This window comes from Bos taurus, chromosome 10 (genome assembly GCF_002263795.3).
Source record: "Bos taurus isolate L1 Dominette 01449 registration number 42190680 breed Hereford chromosome 10, ARS-UCD2.0, whole genome shotgun sequence".
NCBI lineage: Eukaryota > Metazoa > Chordata > Mammalia > Artiodactyla > Bovidae > Bos > Bos taurus.
In genome coordinates, this window is record NC_037337.1 from 70,515,077 (window position 1) to 70,541,958 (window position 26,882).

Genomic DNA, 26,882 nt, shown 5'->3' on the forward strand with positions numbered 1-26,882 from the left:
CGGTAGTGGATACGTTCTGACACCTAAGCCACAAAAGCGCTCCTAAGACCCTTACCCCAAGGGGCGGTCCGGAGGGAAGGACCCGGGGTTGGCTCCGCCCCAGCTAGGGGCGTCCGGCGCGCCTGATCGTCTCGGCCCTCGGTGTTTTCCACCCTCGACCCAACCTGTATCCAGAACAGCGGCCGCGTGCACTCGTAGCTCCCTAGTGCCCAGGACGCGGCGCCTGCGAGGGTTCAGGACCGACGTGGAGTGAGGCACAGCCAGGGACAGCCCGGGCCCCGGGCCCCGTGCGCCGCGCCCACGCGAGGTCCCCGCCGGCGCCACCGCCCGCTCGCCGTCCCCCCGGCCCCGCCCCCCGAGCGCCGAGATCTGTCGGCAGCAGGGGTCGGTAGGTCTGCAGGTATTTATCGGCCTGTTTGCTACCATGCCGCTGTACGAGGGCCTGGGAAGCGGCGGGGAGAAAACGGCGGTCGTGATAGATCTGGGAGAGGCTTTTACCAAGTGAGTGACTGCGTCCGGAAGGGAGGGCGGGTAGCCGAGCCCCAGGCCCAGCCCGGGTTCTCATCGCAGTCTCTGGGGCGGCTGTTTAGGCCTCCACTTTGCCCCCGGGAGCTCCGCAAATGCCGGCCCCTGTTACCTGCACCGTGGGCGATGCAAATCCCGGGGATCCGTTGGGCGGTCTGGTTCTGATTCCTAGAGAGGCCCAAGAGGCTTCGAGAGAATGGCCTTCACTGCCGCCCCTGTTTTCACCCCCAAACTGAACGGACCCTTTGGGGTCACCTATGCAGGGGATGACAGCGATGACTTAGGCCGCGCTTATCCTAATTTTATCTCCTTAGAAAGGTGGTAGCCGAACTGTAATGCTTGATGACGGCCTTCATTATTAAACATTTATTGAACGGAGATGCTATTGGTGCTGGAAATTCAAATGTATCTTGCTTCCCAAGAGTGGGACGTCGAATTAGGAAGACTGAATACGTAACGATCCGAAACCCTGTGGACATTAGAGATCCTCTGTTGCCCACCTCCCCCCCCCCGCCCCCACAGCTTTTAGATTACGAAATTTACCATATTTTAAAAGGCAACTTGTAAACACTAGATTAGTGATTCTCATCCTTTTGGATGACATAAATCCTATTGATGACCGAAAGAAAGCCAAAAATACACAAACCTTAAAATACTTGCACACAATTTCAGGGCTTGGTGGACCATCGCAGTGGTCTGTGGACTCCAGATTTAGAACCCTTGCACTGGGCTCAAGAAAAAAGGAAAGTGACAGCCAGAATTGCATATATATAATGGAAACTGTTTGAAAAAATGTTGTATATCCCTGAATAGTGCCTGACATACAGTGTGTGTTTAATAACTATTTGTTGAACAAGTGGTCAGAAGAGCCTGTTTAAGAAATTGGAGGAAAGTCCCTGGCGGTCCAGTGGTTAGTTCTTGGTGCTTTCACTGCCAAGGGCCTGGGTTGAATCTCTGGTTGGGAAACTAAGATCCCATAAGCTACCAAGCATGGCCAAAAAAACCCGAAAAGAATTGGACATCAGGTGCTCCATAATTGGATAAACATAGTTCTTGGTTCATGATATTCTCTTACTGTTCTATGCAAGATCTTCCCACATATGCATTGTTAAATTTATTTTAAAGGTTTGTTTTAATAGCATAGTAAGTACCTTGAGGCTGACACCCAAAGATAATTACTTTAGGTATATTGAGGAAATGAGAAGTGGAATGCTAGTATATAGGAGGATGGTTATTGACAAAGACAACAGGAAAGTGATGAGATGGGTTTATGCATCCAGCCAGTGGGTTACATCCTGGAGTTTGAGGAGCACTGAAACAGGTAAACCTGGGGGTGTAGCTAAAAGAAGATGGAGAAAGCTATTTGGGAATAGGAGGAGATGAGTACTGAAAACCAGACAGGACAAAAAGAGATAATATTGAGACTGAACTTACATGGTAATCGTTTTTAACAGCATTTTTAGCAAAGTTTTGTTTTATGGGAAAACGGAAATGGAAATACTTAAATAATCAAGAAAGGAAAATATTTTTTTTTAAAAAGGATGAAATATTTTATGCAATTTAAAAAATGATGGCAGTGAAAACTAATAGTTTGGGCAGAAGCTTATTTTATGAATTCATGTTATATGAACAGTGTGATTATAATTATGTCAGATATGCATAGTTTTAAAAATAGACCAAAGGAAACTTCAGTATGGAAACTAAATAATATTAGAATGATGGAATTATGAGTAACATGAACTATAGGAATGAAATCAGAAACTGGAGTACAGACTCATGGCTGTAGAGATGTGTTACCTAAAATTCAAATAAAATTAAAAGCTGAATAGTTAATGCTACCGTAAAATAATACACTGGTTTATTTCACTAGTACTAATTCAAAGTGATTTTATTTTTTTTACCTTTAGTTTACTTATGAATGGGCTTCCCTGATAGCTCAGTTGGTAAAGAATCTGCCTGCAATGCAGGAGGCCCCCGGTTCGATTCCTCTCTGGGGAAGGTCCGCTGGAGAAGGGATAGGCTACCTGCTCCAGTATTCTAGGTCTTCCCGTGTGGCTCAACTGGTAAAGAATCCATCTGCAATACAGGAGACCTGCGTTTGACCCCTGAGTTGGGAAAGTCCCCTGGAGAAGGGAAAAGCTACCCACTCCAGTATTCTGGCCAAGAGAATTCCATGGACATCCATGGGGTTGCAAAGAGTAGGACACGACAATAGGTGATATTAACTTTTCCTTAGTTTTTTTTCCCCTTTGAATACATCAGAGATGTTTCTAGATGTTTTTGTGACCACTGCTTTGAAAAAAATACACAAAACCTTGTTTCTGTGACAAATATATAGAAAGAATGTTATAACAGTTGAATGTATATCAATTTTCTATTTTATTTGCAGATGTGGATTTGCTGGAGAAACTGGTCCAAGATGTATAATTCCCAGTGTGATAAAAAAAGCTGGCATGCCTAAGGTATTTTTTTTAAACAAATTAGCAAAATAAATGCTGTTCTGTATAATATTTTTAAATATGACTTTAAGTAAGATTGATTAGAACAGTGCTAAATGCATAGCTTAGAGTATAACCCAAGAAAACTTTTTTGATTATTTAGGTTTAATTTTGCATATCGCAAAATTTACCTACTTTAAGCATGCAGTTCAGTGATTTTTGGTAAATATATCAAGTTATGCAGCCATTACCACAGTTCAGTTTTAGAACATTTTTATCATTCTAATAAGATTTCTAATGCCTGTTTATAGTTGATCATCACTTCTACCCCACCATGGATGTTGTTTCTGTCTCTACAGATTTGCTTTTTCTATACAACTTGGATATAAATGTAATTCTATAACATTCAGAGAAAGTTTTTAAACTTAGTAAAATAATTGCATGAGCCTTGTAATGTAATTATAGAATCATTTTATTCTTACCCTGTTCAAAAATATGAGCCAGATTCTCATTTCTTTATCTGTAATTCAAAGGACCTGTGAAAAACACATTTTTTAAAAGAAACTTTCTTGCCGGAGTTAATTTTGCAGATTAGGAATTGTGGAACAATAGAAAGAATAATTTTGCATGCCATAAAATTTGCTTGTTAAAATCGAATACAGATATTTTCTACCGTAACTCACTATTTGCATTCCTGAAAAACCTCTCCTTGATTGCAAACAAAGACAGGTTTTGGGAAAAATTGGGTTGGAGCAGATAACTTAAAACCCATGTAACTTTGTAATCTGAGCCCTAGCAAAAACAAAAATTAATACCTCAGGAAAAAATTGGAATAACTTTAAGATACAACTGAGCTGAAGGCTCTCTTGGGGATATTTAAAGTAAAATGAATAGTTGAAACTGTTGGTTGCTGGGTACTGAGACACTGAAGGTACAGAAGTGAGCTCTGAGCCGCTTGAGCTATTGTTCAGGTGGGACCAGAAAGAAATGCAGCCCAGTAAAAGGTCTTGAAAGGCTTCACTCTGGTATGGTAGCCCCTGGTACACTGGATCATTTAAACTTTTTAAAAATAAATCTGCAAGAATGCCCATTTCTGTGACCACTGAGTTGATGACTTCCTTTACCTTGATGAAGGTTATAACTCTCCTATTATCATTTCAGCTCCTCTTGCCTAATATGAACTGTACAACCTTCCTTATTATATAGACATTATTCCCTTATTTAACAAATATGAGCATATTTGTTTTCATAAAAGTGCAAGTTGTAGCAGGATGCAGTGAATGGAGCCCTGGTGATGTATTAGTGGTGACTTAGCAGCAGCAGCAGTAGCCTGGTTTGGTAGTGTTTGCTTTAGTGGTAATGGTGCATGTTTTTATTTTACCACACATATTTATGAGCTGATTTACTTTGGGACTGTCCCTATATCAACTAAAAGAGACTGTCAAGTGAAGTGCTACTACAAGAGGACAAATGTAAAAAAAAAAAAAAAAGAGGACAAATGTCAGTGTTTTGGGACTAATTTAACAGAAACTGAACCAAGTCTGGAGTATTTGATGAAGCCTTTGATGCTTTTTAGTTGATGGTGCTTTTTGCTGATGATGCCAAAATAATGTCAGATGAAAAATGTAATGAGCACTGGTCTTTACTCACTGTGTGTACAGTCTTATTCTGTAAACCAAAATGTTTTGTCATCTTGGACATGCCGGTTCTTAAAGATTTCTAATTTAAGTGATTAATCTATTTTTAATATTTACATCTATTCTAAATACAAATTGCTTTTGATTTGTTATCAGAAAATCCATTTGTAAAGTAAATAAACATGTTTAATTTGAGATTTTATTACTGTAAATTAATAAATCATTTTAATTTTTTATAGCCTATCAGAGTTGTACAATATAACATCAATACAGAAGAACTATATTCCTACCTAAAGGAATTCATCCATATACTATATTTCAGGTAAAATGCAATTGTGTTTTCCTTGCCCCCCTTCCCCCAGCTTTTCCTAGTGCCCATAATAGTGATATTTGGTCATATTATTTCTAATGTGAAAGAAAAGGTTAATTTCCAACTGCCATTTTAACTTTTTCATATTCAATCTTTTCAAAAGCATGTTTGAAGACTAGAAAACTGGCAAGCATAAGGAAATACTATGTCCATTAGTAAAGGGGATTGGATAATTTAATTACTGTATTAATACATCCATATCGTGAAACACTGTATTGTCAAAAAAGTTTTATATCCATATGTACTGATACAGAAATGTCTTAGATATTCTGTTAATTAAAATCTTATAGAACAGCATCTATGGGATGAATATTTCTGTTAAAATATATAAATATAAATACACAGTAATGATGGAGAAGGAAATGGCAACCCACTCCAGTATTCTTGCCTCGGAAATCCCGTGGATAGAAGATCCTGGAGGGCTACAGACCATGGAGTTGCGAGGGTTGGACACGACTTAGCAACTAAATGACAACAACACACAATAATGAAAATATACAAACTGCTGTTAGTAATAGTTTCTGGTTAGAAGAGGTATAAGGTATTTTTGTACTTTCCAAGTTATAAACTTCTATAATATTTGGAGTCTTGTGAGTGTATACTACTTTTGTAGCTTAAAAAAAGAACACATCCTTTTAATTACTCAAGTTAATATTCATAATAGGGTTTAGTTTTTGTTTTCTGAGATAAATGAATTAATATATGTAAATTTCCTGACACAGTATGTGGCATATAATAAGAGATCAAAAATGTTGTCTTTCTGTGGCATATATATTGATATATATATACAAGGAATACTTCTCAGCCATAAAAAAGAATGAAATTTTGCTATTTGTAGCAACATGGATGGATTTGAACTGCATAATGCCAAGTGAGGGCTTCCCTGGTGGCTCAGACAGTAAAGAATCTGCCTGCAATGCAGGAAACCTGGGTTTGATCCTTGAGTCAAGAAGATCCCCTGGAGAAAGGAATGGCTGCCCACTGCAGTATTCTTGCTTGGAGAATTCCATGGACGGAGGAGCCTGGGGGGCTCCGGTGCTTGGGGTCACATAGAGTTGGACATGACTGAGTGACTAACAAATGCAAAGTGAAGTAAGTCAGATAGAAAGACAAATGTTGTATGTTATCACTTCTTTGTGGAATCTAAAAAATACAACAAACCAGTGAATATAACTGGAGAAGGAAATGGGAACCCACTCCAGTGTTCTTGCCTGGAGAATCCCAGGAACGGGGGAGCCTGGTGGGCTGCCATCTATGGGGTCGCACAGAGTCGGACATGACTCAAGCGACTTAGCAGCAGCAGCAGCAGCAGTGAATATAACAAAAAAGAAGCAGACTGACAGACACAGAGAACAAACTAAAGGTTATTAGTGGGGCAGCATAGGGGTAGGGGAGTTGGAGGCACAAACTTTTGGGTGTATGATAGGCTCAAGGCTATACTGTACAACATAGGGAATATAGCCAATATTTTGTAATAATTGCAAATGGAAAATAACCTTTAAAAATTGAATAAAGAAATTTATAACATGAAATAGTGATAAACGTTGTCTTTCGTGGATCATAAAATGAAGATATCTTTTTGTTATAAAGTTTCTTAAGTGAAGTTGGTACAGTTTCTTTAACCTTAACAAATTGCATTATTTAAAAAAATACAAACTTTTAAAATTGTTAAAAACTATCATTTTTCAGGCATCTATTGGTGAATCCCAGAGACCGCAGAGTTGTGGTTATCGAGTCTGTATTATGTCCTTCCCACTTCAGAGAGACACTCACTCGTGTTCTTTTCAAGTATTTTGAGGTACCTGTTTTTTATGTTGTTTTTAGTAGGTACTCAAAGCTTAAACTAAAAGGTCCTCATTTTTTTTCCTTCGTTGAAAAGAGGAATTGGATGACAAAATAAACTGACCATCTGTTTTCTTTGTATGGTTATTTCATGCATAATTAGCATTTTATCTAATACGTAGATAATTGGATAATTGAAGGTTCCTATTTATTGCTCTTTCTTTTATTTTACTACAGGTTTTAAGTTTTGGGTTTGTTTGTTTTTTTCTCCTGAAATGAAAACTTATTTGGTGAAGTTTATGATATTTTTCTTCCAGGTCTCTCTAGTTTTCATTTTTTAGGTATGCTGACTGTTCTAAATTTTCCAGCTCTTTCATTTTCATTTCATAGGCTTTAAATTCCTAGTAAATGAAGTATTCAAATAATGTCTCCCATAGAGTAAGTGGACAATGCCAGGAATGACTCTTAGATCTTGATATTAGTGATATTATTCATAACTATCATTTTATATGAGTTAAGTAAGATTATTTTAAAGACCAAAATTATGACATAAGATGATTACATTTCATAGTAGGCCAAAATCTTTATTGTTTAACATTTTAAAAATCTTTGCCTTGCAAATTTAAAGTTTTTTTAGCAAGAGTGTATAAAATGTGTACAATATATAAGAAACTGAGCACATAAAAATGTAATTTTCATACATTCTACCGAATACAAAATATATCAAAAATCACAATTTATTTATGAGATAAGGGCAGTTAATTTTTCTAAGTTATAATTTAGTAGGACAGATACAGAGAAACAGGTTACATACCCTCCTATACTTAACTGTACATACCCTATACATACCCTATACCCTATACATACCCTCCTATACTTAAATCAGGAATTTGGTTTGCAGTAGAGAGAATGCAAAACATAGTAAGAAGTTACTTCAGCTCTTATCTAAATAAAATAGATGATTTTCTGTATTTTTACTGGGACTTAGCATTTGAGTTTTGTTTGTTAGTGTTCTTATCTAGTATATTACCAGAATACCTGCTGTACTTAGGCAAGGGAAATTTATCCATTATTTTGTTTGCTATTTGGTTATGATGGACTTCCATATTTTGATTGAATTTGGCAGGATTTTCACTGAAAAGTGTCACTTAGAACTAAGGATTTTTGTAGTTCTTCACTTTGTTTTTAACTACTATATTATAACATTTAAAAAATATAATTCATATTATAAACTTTGTGAGTAAGGACAGTCAAGAATTCTTTTTCTCTGTTTCTATTTCAACCATTTTATAGCACTAAATAAAGATACTGTAATACACAAAAATATTCTTTGAGTTCTATAAGTTGTTTCATTTTGAAATGACACTTATAAAGCATTTCTATTAACTCAGTTCTTTCTCTTTTGGAAGAAAAACTGAAAACGATAAAGGGATGGTCCAGAAACATACATTCAAAGAAAATGCTAAATTTAAAAAATAAAGAGATATCTTTACCATCATTTGAGTTGTGTTTATATTAGTGTTCTTATCTGGTATAGATAGAAACAGAGAAATAGGATGGGGAACACATGTACACCCATGGCTGATTTATGTCAGTGTGTGGCAAAAACCACTACAGTATTGTAAAATAATTAGCCTCCAACTGAAATAAATAAATAAATTAAAAAAAAAAGAAATCAAGAAAAAAAAATTACTAAAATTAAATCAATTAGTGCTTCACACAACCCGTTCACACAACCCGTGTGCACAGGCTGAGCAAAAAAAAAAAAAAATGGTAAAAACATCTCTTTATTTTTTAAATTTAGCATTTTCTTTGAATGTGTGTTTCTGGACCATCTCTTTATTATTTTAGGTTTTTCTTCCAAAAGAGAAAGAACTGAGTTAATAGAAAAGTTTTATAATTGTCATTTCAAAATGAAACAACTTGTAGAACTTAAAGAATGTTTTTGTGTATTACAGTATATTTTGATTATGTGTGAATTCAAGTAAATCAGTTAATTCTTTATTAGGTGCTATAAACTGGTTGAGTAAGTATCATAATTATGAATTTTTTCAAATATATTTGAAATGTAAAGGAAACACCTTCAACTACTGACTTTCATTCTGGTTTTGTTGTTTTCTAGGTTCCGTCTGTCTTGCTTGCTCCAAGTCATCTAATGGCTCTTCTTACACTTGGGATAAACTCTGCCATGGTCCTAGATTGTGGATATAGGGAGAGCCTGGTGTTACCTGTATCTTTTTTAGTAAACCAGCTAATTTTGCAGTTTTTACTCTAGTTTGAAATAGTTAGGGTTATTACAAATTGTTTTTGTTGTATCAAGCTATTTTGGATTATCATGTACAAATATGATATATGTGGGAAAAATTCACAGAATTTTGAGATTTAGATGTACTTTCTGTAGAAATTTTCATTATGGCTTGATCCCAGTATATACTCCAGAGATCAGACCTAGGATCAAAGAAGTTGGATAGGATAGTCAAGTTTTAAGATAAGTCATATGAAGAGTAATTGGAAACAAATGAGAAAGTTAAATCAAGAAAAATTAAAACTTAATTACAACATGAGATCTGCCTTCAAAAAACTGAAGGGCTCACTGTCGAAAAGTAAATTCCTTTTTTTCCCCTCAATTTCCTGAGGCTATCATGGGGACAGTATGGCATAGGGTTTGTGAGTTTGGGGTTTGGAATCAAATACATAAGTTTAAGTCTCAGCTAAGCTTTCTAGTTGTATGATGTTGGGCAGGTAGCTTACTCTCCCTTGGCCCAGGTTTCCTCATCTGTGAATTGGGAATTAAAATAATTGCACCTCATAGGGGTATTGTGTGACTAGAGTGAGATAATATGTGTATTTAGTACAGAACCTGGCACATAACTTGTGCAGTAAGTGCTGTAGTTTTTGTATCATATGCCATAGGGAAGAACTCCCTAGTAATTTCAGCTGTTACAAAATGAAATTACTGACTATAAACTGGTCCATTCTCAGTCATTAAATGAATTTAAGTATAGGTATAAATATTTCTTACAAGCGTTAGAGTAGATATTTGCTACATTTGAAAAGGAATTTGAAGTGCGTAAGTGCGAAACTCTTGGAATTTTGAGATCTATATGTGTGTTTGTTAGAAGAAATAATCATGGGAAGGAAATCAAGGATCATTAGCTGCTCAGGAACTGAATTAGGCAATAGCTTTTTAAAATAGAAAGTATTTCGTGTGTAAGTCTCATAACAAAAAGTATTATTATATAAATGAGAAGCTGAAAGTTGAGATAGGTGGCTGACCCAAGTTAATAGAAGTGTACAGCAAGATACAAACCCATGTTAGTTTTCAAAGCCAGTGTTCCTACCCATAGACTTTTTGCTTTTCATAAATAATGTACTTTATAAAACATCAGGAAAAACAACATGTAAAATAAGGTAGCAAATCCATAGTACAATATCGTTCACTGTTCTCTCAGCTCTAATAGAAATACAGTGTGAGACATGTAATTTAAAATTTTTCTAAGAGCTACAAAGTTTACAAATACAAATGAAGGAGATGAAATTAGTAGTGTATTTAGTCCAATATTTAAAATATTATCATTTAAATATATAATTAACATAATTATAATGGAATATTTTACAGTTTTTTTTTTTTTTTACTGTTTTCTAAATTTGTTGTGGAATTTCTTCTTATAGTGTATCTTAGTTCAGACCAGCCATATTTGGACAGTGGCTACTTTTTTGGACACCCAGGCTCTAACAGATGAGTTCTCTGTGTGTGGTGTTTACCATGTATTTGTATGTATATGTTTAGCTATTTTCTTTGGAGAAGAAAAAAAGACTGATTTTTCTGTAACTCCTTAAAGAATTTAGCCGGCCAAGCTGATATAGAATAGTAGTGCAGAGGTGAGGGAAACACATTTTTACCTCCTCAAATAGTAATATCCTTGACTACCTTATAGATATATGAAGGAATCCCAGTACTAAATTGTTGGGGAGCACTCCCCTTAGGAGGAAAAGCTCTTCACAAGTAAGTTTCCTGGCATTTAGCACATTGCTTCACCTATACCAAAAAAGCAGATGTTAAAGAAATAAAAAACAAACAAAAAGTAACAACAACAAAAAAAAGATGCTACTTTTTTGACAGTGATTAATAGAAGACTTGTAATGTGGACATTCATTGTTATTTATTCCATTCTTTACTTCTCTGGCGGCTCAGACGGTAAAAGCATCTGCCTACAAAGCGGGAGACCTGGGTTCGATCCCTGGGTCAGGAAGATCCCCTGGAGAAGGAAATGGCAACCCACTCCAGTACTCGTGCCTGGAAAATCCCATGGATGGAAGAGCCTGGTAGGCTACAGACCATGGGGTTGCAAAGAATTGGACACGACTGAGCGACTTCACTTTATTAACCTTGAGTATGTTCATCTTTTAAGGGTAAAACCACTGTTATTTAAAGCATCATGTTCTGTTATGAAGTAAAAGTATTAAATAGGAAAAGGATATCAATTGCAATATTTTAATTACAGTAACTTTTTTTTCTTCTTCAGGGAGTTGGAAACTCAACTGTTGGAACAATGTACTGTTGACACAGGTGCTGCTAAAGAACAGAGCCTTCCCTCTGTGATGGGTAAAATCATTTTAATCTATTTAAGAGTGGTTTACATTCAACTCATTTTTCCCCCCCACACTGCATACTTACTCTCATTTTCTCACATCACTCTGATGTCCTGGCTCCAATTACAAGGTCATTATTGAGCTGTTGTTAATCACCAGATCTAGTAGTTAAATTTTAATCATTCTTTCCAGAACTTTTAACATCATGGATTATCATATACTCTCTTTTTTAAAAAAAATTTTATTGAAGTATAGTTGATTTACAATGTTATATTAATTTCTGCTGTGTAGCAAAGTGACTCAGTTATACATATATATATATATATATATATATCTTTTTTCATATGGTTTATCACAAGATATTGAATATAGTTAACCCTAACCCTAACCCACTCCAGTACTTTTGCCTGGAAAATCCCATGGACGGAGGACCCTAGTGGGCCGCAGTCCATGGGGTCGCTAAGAGTCGGTCACGACTGAGCGACTTCACTTTCACTTTTCACTTTCATGCATTGGAGAAGGAAATGGCAAGCCACTCCAGTGTTCTTGCCTGGAGAATCCCAGGGACGGGAGAGCCTGGTGGGCTGCCGTCTATGGGGCACAGAGTCGGACACGACTGAAGCGACTTAGCAGCAGCAGCAGTACCATACAGTAGGACCTTGTTATTTATCCATTTTGTATGTACTAGTTTGCATCTGGATCGTCATATACTCCTGATACTACTTTCCTTAGCTTTCAGGACTTTTCTTCCTTTGTGGTTTTCTTTTAGTTCTCCAACTATTCCTTCCTAGTTTGCTCTCCTCTTTCTTTCCCTGCTGATATTCTTCTAGGGATCTATTTTTTGTTCCTTTTTTTCTCCTACTGGCTTTTTAAACGTGATCTCATGTGTTCCCATAACTTCAGCTACATCTATATGCTGTTGATTCTTAACTGTATCACTGAGCCTGGCCCTTCTTCTAAACTTCATGTTTTCAGCTCATTTTAGATAGAAACTACATATGCCTCTAGGCATCTCAAACTTAAGGCTTCTAAAAGTAAACACATTATCTCTTCCCCTAAATTCATTCTAACAAATCATTGTTGGATTATTTCTTTCTGAGCTCACATTTTAGAAAACTAGTGTATCAATCCTTTGAATTCTTCCTCAGAAATCTGTTTTTTGTCTTGTTTTTTTTTTTTTCTGTCCTCCATAACACGGAACATTTGAAAACAAAGACATTGTAAACTAGGTCCTCATTGCTTCTTTCTTGGAGCCTACTCTTTGGACCCATTTAGTCTATTTCATACTCTTGCCAGGAATAACTTTCACAGAATTAATTTGATTACATTATTCTTTTGCTTGAGAATTTTTGCTGGTCCCCACAGGTTAAAATCCAAATTATTGGTTTGATACACATGTTTCTTTACAATCCAACTTTATTCTACCCTTTAACTTTAACTTAGCTTTAGCTTTAACTACTAAACTCAACCCTTTGCACCTTATTTCAGCTGTAGTAAATTTCTTACCTCTTCCAGGCTATATTCCTGGCACCGTTGTTCTTCCATAACCCCATGCCTTCATTTATACTGTTTCTTTACCTGGAATGTTTTTCTTTACCTATTTGAGTTTTTTATCTATCTCCTTGACAGAAAGGTCATTTAAATTATGAAGCCTTCCTCATTTCCCTAAGCAGAATAAATTATTCCCCTCTCTGTTATACCCTCAGCAGTATCAATTATAGTACATTTTAACTTTTTCTGTCAGTAGACTTTGAGAATCCCTGTCTTGTTTATTTTTCAAGCGCCTGGACGTTGAATAAATGTTGGAAAGAGAAGGGCAGGTTGTTAGGACTTTTATCCTTACATGTATTGTTTCCTGTTGTCTTTAGATAGTTAAGATAATAGCATTCTTTATTCTGTAGATCAGTTTATTATTCATCCATTCCAGATAAACTTTGTTACCTTTTTAGTGTAGTTTAATGTAGCATCCCAAGATTTTTTTCTTTTTGGTTCATGGCATGTGGGATCTTAGTTCCCCAACCAAGGACATGAACCCATCCCCCTGCAGTGAAAGCACAGAGTCTTAACCACTGGATACCAGGGAAGTCCCCCAAGATATTTTAAATAAAAGTCTTCATTAAAATTGACCTTAATATTTCCTTAAAATTCTGAACTGTGTGTTCTTAGACACTTCTCTCTTTTTTAAAAATCTTTAATTGAAGGATATTTGCTTTACAGTGCTGTCTTGGTTTCTGCCATACATCAACATGAATCAGCCATAAATATACATATTTCCCCTCTCTGTTGAACCCTTCTCCTACCCCCATCCCACCCCTCCCCTCTAGGTTGTCACAGCACCAGGTTTGAGCTCCCTGTGTCATACAGCACATTCCCACTGGCTGTCTGTTTTACATTTGGTGATGTGTATTTATCATTGCTGCTTCTCAGTTTGCCCCACCTTCTCCTTCCACTCCTGCATCTACAAGTCTGTTCTTTATGTCTGCCTCTCCGTTGCTGCCATGCAAATAAGTTCATCAGTACCCTTTTTCTAGATTCCATATGTATACACATTGATATGTGGTATTTTTCTCCTTTTGACTTACTTCACTCTGTGTAACAGGCTCTAGGTTCATCTAGCTCTCTAGAACTGACTCAAATTCATTCTTTTTTATGGCTGAGCAATATTTCGTTGTATATATGTACCACAACTTCTTTATCCACTCATCTGTTGATGGACATCTAGGTTGGACACCCTTTTCTTAACCAACTGTCTTGAAGTCTGATTCTAATCTTTCCTTCTAATATGCCCCCAAATCTTGACTCTGTCATCGTAAGCCATATATTCCCCATAGTTGAGGAATTAAATCATATCACTGTTTGCTGAAGGATTCACTTAGAAGGGAGGCTCCCCTGATGGCTCAGACAGTAAAGAATCTGCCGGCAATGTAGAAGACTCAGGTTTCATTCTGGGTCAGGAAGCTCCCCTGGAGAAGGGAGTGGCTATCCATTCTAGTATTCTAACCTGGAGAATCATGGACAGAGGAGCCTGGCGGGCTAAAGGCCATGGGATCGCAGAGAGTTAGACAAAACTGTGTGACTAACACTTTTACTTTCCACTTAGGGTCAGAAATGCAAATATATTTTAAATATCTCTTATCATGGTTCTGACAAAGATTAGATCTAAGTCCTACATATACTTGGGTATCCTTAAGTGACCTCTTTATTTAGTATTTAGAACCTTGTTCAAAAAAGAATGAATATACTAACTTAAAACTTACAAAGACTAAATACATTAATTTAAAAAGTATAGTTGAAAAGTAAATTATATGTAAAATATTATACTTATTATTCTAAATTAGCTGAAATTTAAATATGACTTTTCAAAGCCAGAGCCAATGAATGCCTGATTTGCAGTGTTTAAATGGCTGTGATTAAACCGCTAAGATTGAGAAGCTCCTTCCCAAAGCCAGCATCTACTCCTAACTAAAATAAGCCTTTTATTTTCAAGCTTGCCTTCCATGTTGCCTAGAGAAAACTTTCTCACATTACCAAATGTCTTTGGCACATGTTGGAGTTCATTTGAATTTTCCTAGAGAGAGTTTAGCACATGTGAAATGTTACAGTTTTTAGCACTTATTCTTAAATTTGTAAATTCTTTATAATCTAGTTACATTTCTCTCATCTATATATAGCCAGGTTTAAATTGATTTGGAAATCTTTATATTCTCCATGGGATAAATTTTAACATTTAACATTCAGATCAGATCAGTTGCCCAGTTGTGTCCGACTCTTTGCGACCCCATGAATCGCAGCACGCCAGGCCTCCCTGTCCATCACCAACTCCCGGAGTTCACTGAGACTCACGTCCATCGAGTCAATGATGCCATCCAGCCATCTCATCCTCCGTCGTCCCCTTCTCCTCCTGCCCCCAATCCCTCCCAGCATCAGAGTCTTTTCCAATGAGTCAACTCTTCACATGAGGCAACCAAAGTACTGGAGTTTCAGCTTCAGCATCATTCCTTCCAAAGAAATCCCAGGGCTGATCTCCTTAGGAGTCTTCAAACTTTTTGATCACACACTGGCCTCACCAGTAAAAAAAATTTTGAATATATACCTGCAATACATACTTATATTTATACTAATTTATAAAGTTTATGTATATCATTATTACTGTATTATGAAACACACAAGAATTTGGAAAGGACCAATAAAGGACCAATGTAATACCTTTATTATAATAAAGGTAAAATAATAATTCCAAATTCATATTTACTAATGGTAAATTTTTTTGCTCCCTCTTAAAAAATTTGTGATTAAATAGTTTATTAATTTTTAAAGATTATGGCTTAACATCTTAAAGATGTGGTTTTTAATTTTAATTCTTTCAGTAACAGACAAGATATGTAGCTCCAGATGGAAGAAGTGCATGATTACCCTTACTAAATCATGGTTCCTTTTATAGCTATAAATTTCTGTCTTCCTTGACATAAATAATTTGTTCTTACAAATTAATGAGACTGTTTTTACATATTTAACAATGGATTAAAAATTCTGAGTTTCAAAGATTCTAAATTTTTGAGTCTGACTTGGAAAACTCGATTTATTGGCAATAAAATTACATAACAATGATAACATATCCAAACATTATCTTTTAAAATCTTTCTAAAAATTTGAAGAAATCTATATAATAGGTACTTTCTCACTCATTTTTTTAAAAATCACGTTTACCTTGAAGAAAAAAATTGTCTATGCATGATTCTTTTTACAAATATGCATAAAGTTAGTATGTCACTCACTGACAGTCATTCATTATCATAGGAAAGATAAGCCAACTTGAAACTTCCCTTTTTGTAAAAGAAAAGTACGTAGCTCATTTTTAAGCTTTACTATTTCTTATAAGTACTTTAACACAAGATAACCAGCAAATCTTTTTATGGTAAAAAAGATTTCCTTGGTCAGTTCCTATCCAATGCCATTTATTCTGCTATATTTTTCAGGTCTTTTTTTTTTTTTTTTAATCAAATTTATGAGTATTAGTCACATTCTTTAGTACTTTGTGTACATCTGGCTTCAACTTCTGTGCTTTGGCTTGACTTTGAATGCTGACATTTCCTCCCTTTTTAGGGAGGAACCTGATTTTTCTATTTGTCTTTTAAAAAAAATTATAGTACTTTTTAATAGTTTGCTGAAATGGAAAATGGAAATGTGAGTGCAATTTAATAGACTGTTTCTGCTTATTAAAGTTCTATAGTTGTAAATAAAATTTCTGTTTTAGGTTCAATTCCAGAAGGTATCTTGGAGGACATTAAAGGTGAACTAAGTTCCTATTTTTTTTCCTTTCATCATTAAATATTCATTTGGAGGGCATGTTTCTAAGTATTTATACAGATACAAAATGTATTAAATTTATAATGCAGTAACCTAAAACTACTTAACATATATCCTATGGAATAATGTATATAAAATTTTGGTTTTTCTTCAGATTTGTGGAAGCTTTTGGCATTATTTATTTTTTTTAATTTGGCCACACCACCAGCTTGTGGGATCTTAGTTCCCTGACCAGGGATGGAACCCAGGCCCTCGGCAGTGAGTGCACAGTTCTAAGCACTAGACTTCCTGAGAATTCCCTTTTGGTATTACTTTTAATGTACTAGTAAAGAAACTTCTCAGTGATAGAGATACAGAGTTACTAGGGAATTAGTAGTTTTCACAGTATGAATTAACAATTATACTGCTTATGGAAACTACTGATTTTATGTTTAGCTTTTTTTTTTTCTTTAGTATTTTAAATGCATTTTTATAATGTTAAAAAAATCATTTTACTGACTTCAGAAATTCTACAGTTGGGTAAATATATTAGATTCACTTTAATAAGATACATTATTAATATTCCTCCTTTGCTAGAGTATATTTTTATGATAATGTTTAAATTGAGTTTTCTGGTATCTTGATTCACTGAAAGGAAATCAGTTAAACTATAGCGTTCTTCATTATTAAGTGTCATGTAAAATTAATACTCTAGAATGTTTAATAGAGAATTAGACAATAATGAATTTTAAAATTAAATGGGACCTGGAGATATTCTGGTACAGCTGGGTCCCTGAGATATTAAATGATTTGTTCATTGTCACACAATAGGTAAGGTGAGAGCCAGGGCTGCAAAATAGATCTTGTTCTTCATTATATTGCTTACTTATGCGGCATAATTATCTAAAACCTCTTCAGTTACTATAAAACTTCAGTCATTTCTTCATTATTTTTGCAGAAGCTCAAATAATAGAGGAAATATCTCAAGTGAAATGAATAGTTTCTCTTCCATTCTTCCAGTCCTATTCTCCATAATGTAACAGTTGATAACTTCTTGGAATATTTCTTTCCATATAGCCTCCAACTTGTGAAAAGAAGTTTACATTAGCCAGGCAAACATCAGATTGGCAAAAATTTGAAAGATAGACATTTAGTGTTGGTGAGATTGGGAAAATTAATATATTGCTATTAATAAGAATTGAAAACTAACCTTTTTGGAAGGCACTCTGGCATATTTATAAAAATGGAAAGATATGCATCCTCTGCAAGAGGGAATGCGGAATGAAATTTGATGCCTTCATCATAAGGATTACCATATGGCTTTTTATTTATTTATTGGGTACCCCAGGTGGGACCCATATAACTTTTAAAAAGGAGGAGATAGATGTATTGATTTGGAAGGGTATCAATAATATATGAAGGGAAAAAGCATGTTGCTGGAAAATATGTGTAGTAGGAACCCATTTATATTAAAAACAAATATGCAATATGTACACTTAACTCTCACAAACTTCCTATGTTACTTATGTAATACCTAAGTTTTTTCAATTAGTTTAAAATCCTTAAGTGTAATTTATCTGTTCTCGGGTTTTTAATTCAATGAATTTAGTTTCCTTAAAGAACACCTTCATATGCTAAGTATGTAAGATGTTGAGCATCTGAGTATTCACATTTCTTAAATAGTTAATGAAGACTTAAAGTTGTAACTTGAGCACCAGCTTACTGTAAGTCAAAGTATAGTTGACTTACAGTATCTCAGGGAATAGCAAACTGATTCAGTTATATATATTCTTTCTCTTTTCTTTTTTTTTTTTTGCCACACCATGAGGTATGTGAGATCTTAGTTTCCCGACCAGGGATCAAACCTGTGCCTCCTGCATTGGGAGCACAGAGTTTTAACCACTAGATTGCCAGGGAAGTCCCCAGTTATGCATCTTCTTTTTCAGAATCTTTTCCATTATAGGTTATTACAAGATATTGAATATAGTCCCTTGTGCTATACAGTAGGTTCTTGGCATATTTTAGATTCTTAACAAGTATATTTTGAATTAGTAAATGTAAAGAATTTTGTATAATATAATGTTATGTCAACATGTTTTGTAAGTAACCAAATCATTAGATTTCTCGCTCTCAATGTCAGTTTTGTCCCTTCTTGAAAAAATTTTTTATTTCTTACCTATTTATGAAAATAATTTGAAGCCACTTATTATAAAAGGTACTTTGCAGCAGAAATAATATTTAAAAGAATAAATGTTCAAAGTGAAAAAAAGGTGATGTAGTGTGCAAAGAGGGAGAAAAAACCATAAACTAAAGAGTGTTACTGTAGCTAAGGCCAAAATTTAGCTTTGTGTTCTGACCAACCAAGATTTTTTTTAATGTGGCTTTGTGGCAGGAAAATGTCTTATGATTCTGTAGTGAATGAAAGCTTTTTAGATGTGAATAAATTGTAAGCTAACTAAAGACAGAGTTAGTTTATAAAATCGGAAAGAACAGATGATTAACATGTTTACTTGAATAGAATTGTTTTAACTGGAACATTGACTCAATCACAAACCGTAATGATGTCTCCTTTTCTTTTAAGTGCGCACTTGCTTTGTTAGTGATCTGAAGCGTGGACTAAATATCCAGGCAGCAAAATTTAATATTGATGGGAATACTGAGGTAAGCTGAAAAAGAAATGTATATCCTTTTTGCAGGTTGTATTTTGTTTACTTATGCCTGTGATATTTATATTTCAGCGTCCCTCACCACCCCCAAATGTTGACTACCCATTAGATGGAGAGAAGATTTTACATGTCCTTGGATCAATCAGGTTAGACCTTAATTTTTACAAGCAAAATAATGAACTAAAATAAATTTTTGGCCTTAATATTTTTGAAGCCTTTAGTATTATTAATTTACTAAGTATGTGTTTTTCATTAAGCTTCATCATTCATCACTGGGGCTTCCCTGGTAGCTCAGATGGTAAAGCATCTGCCTGCAATGCAGGAGACCCAGGTTCAATTCCTGGATCAGGAAGATCCCCTGGAGAAAGAAATGGCAACTCACTCCATTATTCTTGTCTGGAAAATCCCATGGACAGAGGAGCCTGGCCAGCTACAATCAATGGGGTCGCAAAAGAGTCGGACACAACTGAGTGACTAACACACTTTATCATTATTTTTATTATTCAACTTTTTAAAAGTTAAAAAAAATTTTTTTTCTGTTCTTCAGAGTAATTCAGAATTAGCCATTCTTTGAGTTGGAGGATAAAGTATGATACTTTAAAACAGGATTCATCAAACTTTAAAAAAAAATTTTATTTATTTCTGACAGTACTGAGTCTTCGTTGCTGTGTGGGCTTTTCTCTAGTTGCAGCGTGTGAGGGCTACTCTCTAGTTGCAGTGTACTCACTGTGGTAGCTTCTCTTGTTGCAGAGTACAAGTTCGAGGGTGCGTGGACGTCAGTAGTTGTGATACACAGGCTTGGCGTTTGTGGCTCCCAAGCTCTAGTGCACACTCTCAGTAGTTGTGGTGCATCTGCTTAGTTGCTCTGCAGCATATGGGATCTTCCTGCACCAGGGATCGAACTGGTGTCTCCTACATTGGCAGGCAAGTTCTTTACCACTGAGCCACCAGGAAAGTCCTCAGACTTTTTCTATAAAGGACCAAATGCTAAATACCTTAGGCTTTGTGGGCCATATGGTCTCTTTTGCAACTACTTTGCTCTACAGTTGGAGTGCAAAATCAGCCGTGTGTGTGTGTGTGTGTGTGTGTGTGTGTGTGTGTGTGTTTTCAGTCACGTCCAATTCTGTGCGACCCTACGGACTGTAGCCCACTTGGCTCCTCCTAATGACTTTCCAGGCAAGAATACTGGAGTGGGTTGCCATTTCCTCCTCCAGGAGATCTAGGGAGTATGTAAATGAGTAAGCATGACTTGGATTCCAGTAAAACTTTAACAAAAACATACAGTGACTGGTTTTAGAAAAGGCAGAGGAACCAGAGATCCAATTGCCAACATCCGCTGGATCATGGAAAAAGCAAGAGCGTTCCAGAAAAACATCTATTTCTGCTTTATTGACTATGCCAAAGCCTTTGACTGTGTGGATCACAATAAACTGTGGAAAATTCTGAAAGAGATGGGAATACCAGACCACCTGACCTGCCTCTTGAGAAACCTGTATGCAGGTCAGGAAGCAACAGGTAGAACTGGACATGGAAAACAGACTGGTTCCAAATCGGGAAAGGAGTACATCAAGGCTGTATATTGTCACCCTGCTTATTTAACTTCTATGCAGAGTACATCATGAGAAACGCTGGGCTGGAGGAAGCACAAGCTGGAATCAAGATTGCCGGGAGAAATATCAATAACCTCAGATATGCAGATGACACCACCCTAATGGCCGAAAGGGAAGAAGAACTAAAAGAGCCTCTTGATGAAAGTGAAAGAGGAGAGTGAAAAAGTTGGCTTAAAGCTCAACATTAAAAAAACTAAGATCATGGAATCTGGTCCCATCACTTCATGGGAAATAGATGGGGAAACAGTGGAAACAGTGTCAGACTTTATTTTTGGGGGCTCCAAAATCACTGCAGATGGTGATTGCAGCCATGAAATTAAAAGACACTTACTCCTTGGAAGGAAAGTTATGACCAACCTAGACAGCATATTCAAAAGCAGAGATATTACTTTGCTAACAAAGGTCCGTCTAGTCAAGGCTATGGTTTTCCCAGTGGTCATGTATGGATGTGAGAGTTGGACTGTGAAGAAAGCTGAGCGCCGAAGAATTGATGCTTTTGAACTGTGATGTTGGAGAAGACTCTTGAGAGTCCCATGGACTGCAAGGAGGTCCAACCAGTCCACCCTAAAGGAGATCAGTCCTGGGTGTTCATTGGAAGGAATGATGCTAAAGCTGAAACTCCAATACTTAGGCCACCTCATGTGAAGAGCTGACTCATGGGAAAAGACCCTGATGCTGGGAGGGACTGGGGGCAGGAGGAGAAGGGGACGACAGAGGATGAGATGGCTGGATGGCATCACTGACTCTATGGACATGAGTTTGGCTAAATTCCAGGATTTGGTGATGGACAGGGAGGCCTGGCGTGTTGCGATTCATGGGGTTGCTAAGAGTCGGACACGACTGAGCGACTGAATTGACTGACTGACAGTGACTGGTTTTGACTTACAGGCCATAGTTTGCTGATTCCTGTTTTAAAATACTGTCTAGTTAGAAAGAATTCATTCTTCCAAAGGTACTAAATCTTTAGGACCAGTTAGTAATTCACCTTTTTATTATTTATTTTTCAATCTGATGATGCAGTGTAAGTTGCCAAGAACTTACATAATCATGCTGGTAACAATGTAATTTTTGTTCATACCCAAGCTATATGAAATTTGTATTATAAAAGTTTCATCTGTAAAATATTAGATCAGAAGATGCACAGAAAAGAATTACAGAAATATGGAAGATCCTGTTAAGATTTTGAGATAATTAGCATAGAGTTTGAGATTCAAAAAGGATTTACATAAACATACAGATGTTAAATATAGTAGATTGGGGGAAAAAAAGTGAGAATGTAATACTCTTTGATAGTAACTTTTTATCATTTTACCTCTTATTTAAATTATTTTCACTAATTTACTGTTTTAAAATTTCTCCTGTTTACTGGAGCCCAGAATAAGAAATGAAGAAAATGAGTGTTTATTTTCTACCCTACTGTTTCATTGCTTAAGTGTGTGCATGCTCAGTCACCCATTTGTGTCCAACTTTTTGTGACCCCATGGACTGTAGCCCACTAGGCTCCTCTGTCTGTGAAATTTCCCAGGCAAGAATACTGGAGTGGGTTGTTATTTCCTTCTCCAGGGCATCTTCCTGACCCAGGGAGAGAACTTGTGTCTCTGCATTGGCATGTGAATTCTTTACTACTGAGCCACTCGGCAGCCCTCATTTCTTAAATACTACTTGTAAAATTATGTCTTTTCAATATCACATTAACTGACAAAAATTTGGAAAAAGAAAACTGATGGTTCGTAAGTATTCAGCTCAGCTGGCAGAAGCAACAGTGTGCAGGCCTAGAGGCAGGTGGCTAACCATGAGTGACTGAGTGTTCAGCACGCTTAGGCCTCAGTATCCTGTACTCATAAGATGGGCAGTAGGCAAGTATGTTGAATATCAGGAAGAGAATTTTATGTTTTGAAAAAGATTCAAAAAACTTTAGTATGCATAGTGTGGTTCAAATTTTATTTTAACAGTATATGTATATTTATATATATAGTTTTGTATTGCATTGGTTAGGGTTCAGTTTGATTACCAGATATCCAAACCTGAAAATACTGGCTTCAACATGATAGAATTTGTCTTTCACTTAAAAGAAGTTCAGAAGTAGATCGTCCAAAGTTGGTATAAAAATTGCCACCAGGGACCCAAGTTTCCTTCCACTCATCATCTTTGGGGGCATAGCCCTTGTTCTTGGGTTCCAGGGTGGTTGCTGGAGTTAGCTACTACATGTGTTTTCCAAGCATGCAGTCCTAGGAAGGGAAAGAGAAAAGTGCCTTCTCTCCTTGTAAAGGAGACTTTCTACCAGTCCCAACTACCACTTTTGCCTCCATCTCATTGTCTGGTGCTTAGCTACATTCTGCTGCAAGAGAGGCTGTTAAATATAGTATTTCAACTGGGGAGGGGCTTTGTATCCAGCTTAAAATGGAGTTTTATCTTTTTTTTAATTTTCAAATAATTATAGATTCACAGGAAGTTGGCAAAGGTAATATAGATAGGTCCTATGTAACTCCTTAAAGTTTCTCCCAATGGTTACATCTTAGATAACCGTAATACAATATTAAAACCAGTAAATCTGCATTGGTACAATGTGTATATATTGTTCTGTGATTTTATCACGTGTAGGTTTCTCATTCACCACCACCACAATCAAGGTAGAGAAATATTACATCACAACAAAGATTTTCCTTGTGCTACCAAAAACAGAGTTCTTTTAATTTGAGAATGAACAGGAAAATGAGTATTTTATTAGGCAACTAATGGCACCCCACTCCAGTACTCTTGCCTGGAAAATCCCATGGACGGAGGAGCCTGGTGGGCTCCAGTCCATGGGGTCGCTGAGGGTCGGACACGACTGAGCGACTTCACTTTGACTTTTCACTTTCATGCATTGGAGAAGGAAATGGCAACCCACTCCAGTGTTCTTGCCTGGAGAATCCCAGGGACGGCGGAGCCTGATGGGCTGCTGTCATGGGGTCGCACAGAGTTGGACACGACTGAAGCGACTTAGCAGCAGCAGCAGCCATCTTTGCCACGTATTGTTTTGACCAACAAAGAATACTTTTGGCCTGGTGGGGTAAGGTTTGTTTTTAAATCTGTTGTATCACTATTGATCTATTTGTTGAATTCCATTAACTTTTACAGACTTTCAGTCCTTTTTGTTATTAGGTTTAAGGTGGACAAAATATATGTAAATCTATACATGTGTGTGTCAGTTGCTCAGTCATGTTCAACTTTTTGCCACCCCATGGACTATGTTGCCTTCCAGGTTCCTCTGTCCATGGGATTCTCCAGGCAAGAATACTGGTGTAGGTTGCCATTCCCTTCTCCAGGAGCTGTTCCGAACCCAGGGATTGAACTGGGGTCTCCTGCATTGCAGGTAGACTCTACTGTTTGAGCCCCTAGGGAAGCCCCCAAAATCTATACATAGTGATAGTTATAGCTAGTATTTAGGGCATACCTTGTATGTGCCAGGCGCTGTTCTGTTAAGTCATTGAATCTTTATTGCAACACCTGTGAGGCAAGTACTGTTATTCTTCTCATTTACAAATGCAGACACCTTGTGTCCTAATCACTACTCTACATTCACATAGTACTGGTACTTAAAAATATATCTGTAGACCTATTGTACTGTGTTGTGTTCTGTGATGCCAACAAAACACTGTTCTTAATCTCATTAGAGATTCTGTTGTGGAGATCCTTTTTGAGCAAGATAATGAAGAGAAATCAGTTGCCACTTTAATATTGGATTCCCTTATGCAGGTATTTTTATTTTGTAAATGGTTTCTTTTTATGACTACAGTCCTTTATAAAGAATTTTTTAAAATCTGTATTTTTAATTTTAGCCATTGGTTACATTTTTTATCTTTTATGTGAAGTTTTACTGAGTTTTACTTTAGACTGAGATATGGTACCGACAGCATTTCAAACCCAGGGTAGTTTGTGCTGTAGATGTATCATGCATTCTTTTCCATGATAACAATACCAGATTTTTATTATGTACTGAGTAGTTTCTTCACATGCACGTTTGTGTAGTATTAAGGTTTTCATTCCACAGGGTATATATGTCTCTTTTTATGTAATGACTGTGGAGCCATAGAACTCCTGTAAAATACTTTGGGAGATATTATCTACTTCTCCCACTCTACCTGGGGACTTTTTTGAAAATCATAACATCAGTGAAGGACTTTAACATTCCTGATGCTTAGAGAGAACTCTTGTGGAAACAGTTTTTCCAAGAATTTTATCTTACCTCTTGACAGCTAACTCTGGATATCATGGCAATAGTACCTTCGAAAAATTAGGTTTCCACAAAAAGTAATTTCTTATTATGTTCTTTGCTCAACTCAGACATTCTACCCTGAAAATGAGAATATTCCCATATTACTACTATATGCCCTCTGGAATTTAAAATTCTACACTATTAGCTTTTAAATCTTTAAGGATTTATTTAAGTACATGGTAATGTTATCATGGTGGTATGTTTGTCACATGAAAAAATCCCTTGTTAAAGAATGCTTGCTGTGACCCTTTTTTGTGATAAAAATGATCACCTAATAATCTGTATATTTTCCTAAATTCAGTCAGGCATTATTTATACAGTTAAAGTTAATTCTTTTTTTTTTCTCTTCTTTCTATTAACAGTGCCCAATAGACACCAGGAAGCAGCTAGCAGAGAATTTGGTAGTCATAGGTGGCACGTCTATGTTGCCAGGTTTCCTTCACAGACTACTTGCAGAAATAAGGTATTTGGTAGAAAAACCAAAATATAAAAAAACGCTTGCCACCAAGACATTCCGAATTCATACTCCACCTGCAAAGGCTAATTGTGTAGCATGGCTGGGAGGTAAGATTTTTTTTTTCTAATTTTGTTTGTTCTGGCCTTATCTTGCAGCTTGCAGAATCTTACTTGCCTGACCAGGAATTGAACCCAGACCCCCAGAAGTGGAAGTGAAGAGTCCTAACCACTAGACCACCAGGGAATTCCCAAGAATTTCATTTTTTAAAATAATGATTATATAGTAAATGGTTCCTGAATGACATTACTAATGGTTATAGATGATTCATTATTAGAAATTGCCTACTTAGTTAATAGAACAATTAATTAATCAATTTTCTTTGACCATTTACTTTTCCTTACATTATTGATTTTCAGAATTATGTGTCTATTTTCTCTTAGCATTTGCCCTTTGATTTTTTTAAAATGAACTTCTCTCCATTAAAGTCATCCCACGTATAGAGTTTTGGCTAAGAAAACTAAGATTATTATTTATTTTGTGTACAGAGTTGAAAATATTTCCACCGTACTCTACCTGTATTTAAACATAGTAACACAGTAATTTTCACTATAATCTAGTTTAGGCCATTTAAGTTATTTTCAACACAAGAGTTATGGCTTACCCGGTTTTTCAAAATATAGGATATAGAACAGCTTAACTGGAATTAATCTGAAGACTGTGAATATGCTTTACTGAATTTTACCCATTCTCTCTTGTCATATAATGAAGTGGATATATGTGTACATAAAATTTTCCAGTAAAAGTTTTCATATCAGCTATAAATTTTTTATTTTTTTTACCACACAGGAGCTATTTTTGGAGCACTTCAAGACATACTTGGGAGCCGTTCAGTCTCAAAGGATTATTACAACCAGACAGGCCGTATACCTGATTGGTGTTCTCTTAATAATCCACCTTTAGAAATGATGTTCGATGTTGGGAAGAATCAGCCTCCTCTGATGAAGAGAGCATTTTCCACTGAGAAATGAAAGTTTGATTAAAATTCAGCTTTGCTTCAAGTATCTCATCAATTAGAAGCAAATTGTACAAAGTATATAGAATGCTGTTAGAGACGACTTTAGTAGAAGTGAAAGCATTTCTGTAATTATTTGTCACATTAATATTTAATCATTTTGACTGGTTTCTCTTATATAATGGTAGAATGGTAGCTGATGCTTATGAAATTAGTTGTATTTATATCAATAAAATATACTAAAGCGG

At 36.1% G+C, this 26,882-nt stretch overlaps 1 protein-coding gene across 1 annotated transcript; it reads left to right on the forward strand.

Annotated features, from left to right (window-relative positions):
• The first annotated feature begins 357 nt into the window (after positions 1–357).
• Positions 358–26,882, forward strand: ACTR10 (actin related protein 10). The gene is given in 13 exon segments (NM_001034400.2): positions 358–501; positions 2,915–2,987; positions 4,840–4,922; positions 6,660–6,768; positions 8,875–8,982; positions 10,691–10,758; positions 11,279–11,358; positions 16,600–16,635; positions 19,213–19,292; positions 19,370–19,443; positions 24,564–24,645; positions 25,528–25,729; positions 26,469–26,882. Coding segments are annotated over 13 exon segments (1,254 nt in total). The 5' UTR covers positions 358–424; the 3' UTR covers positions 26,651–26,882.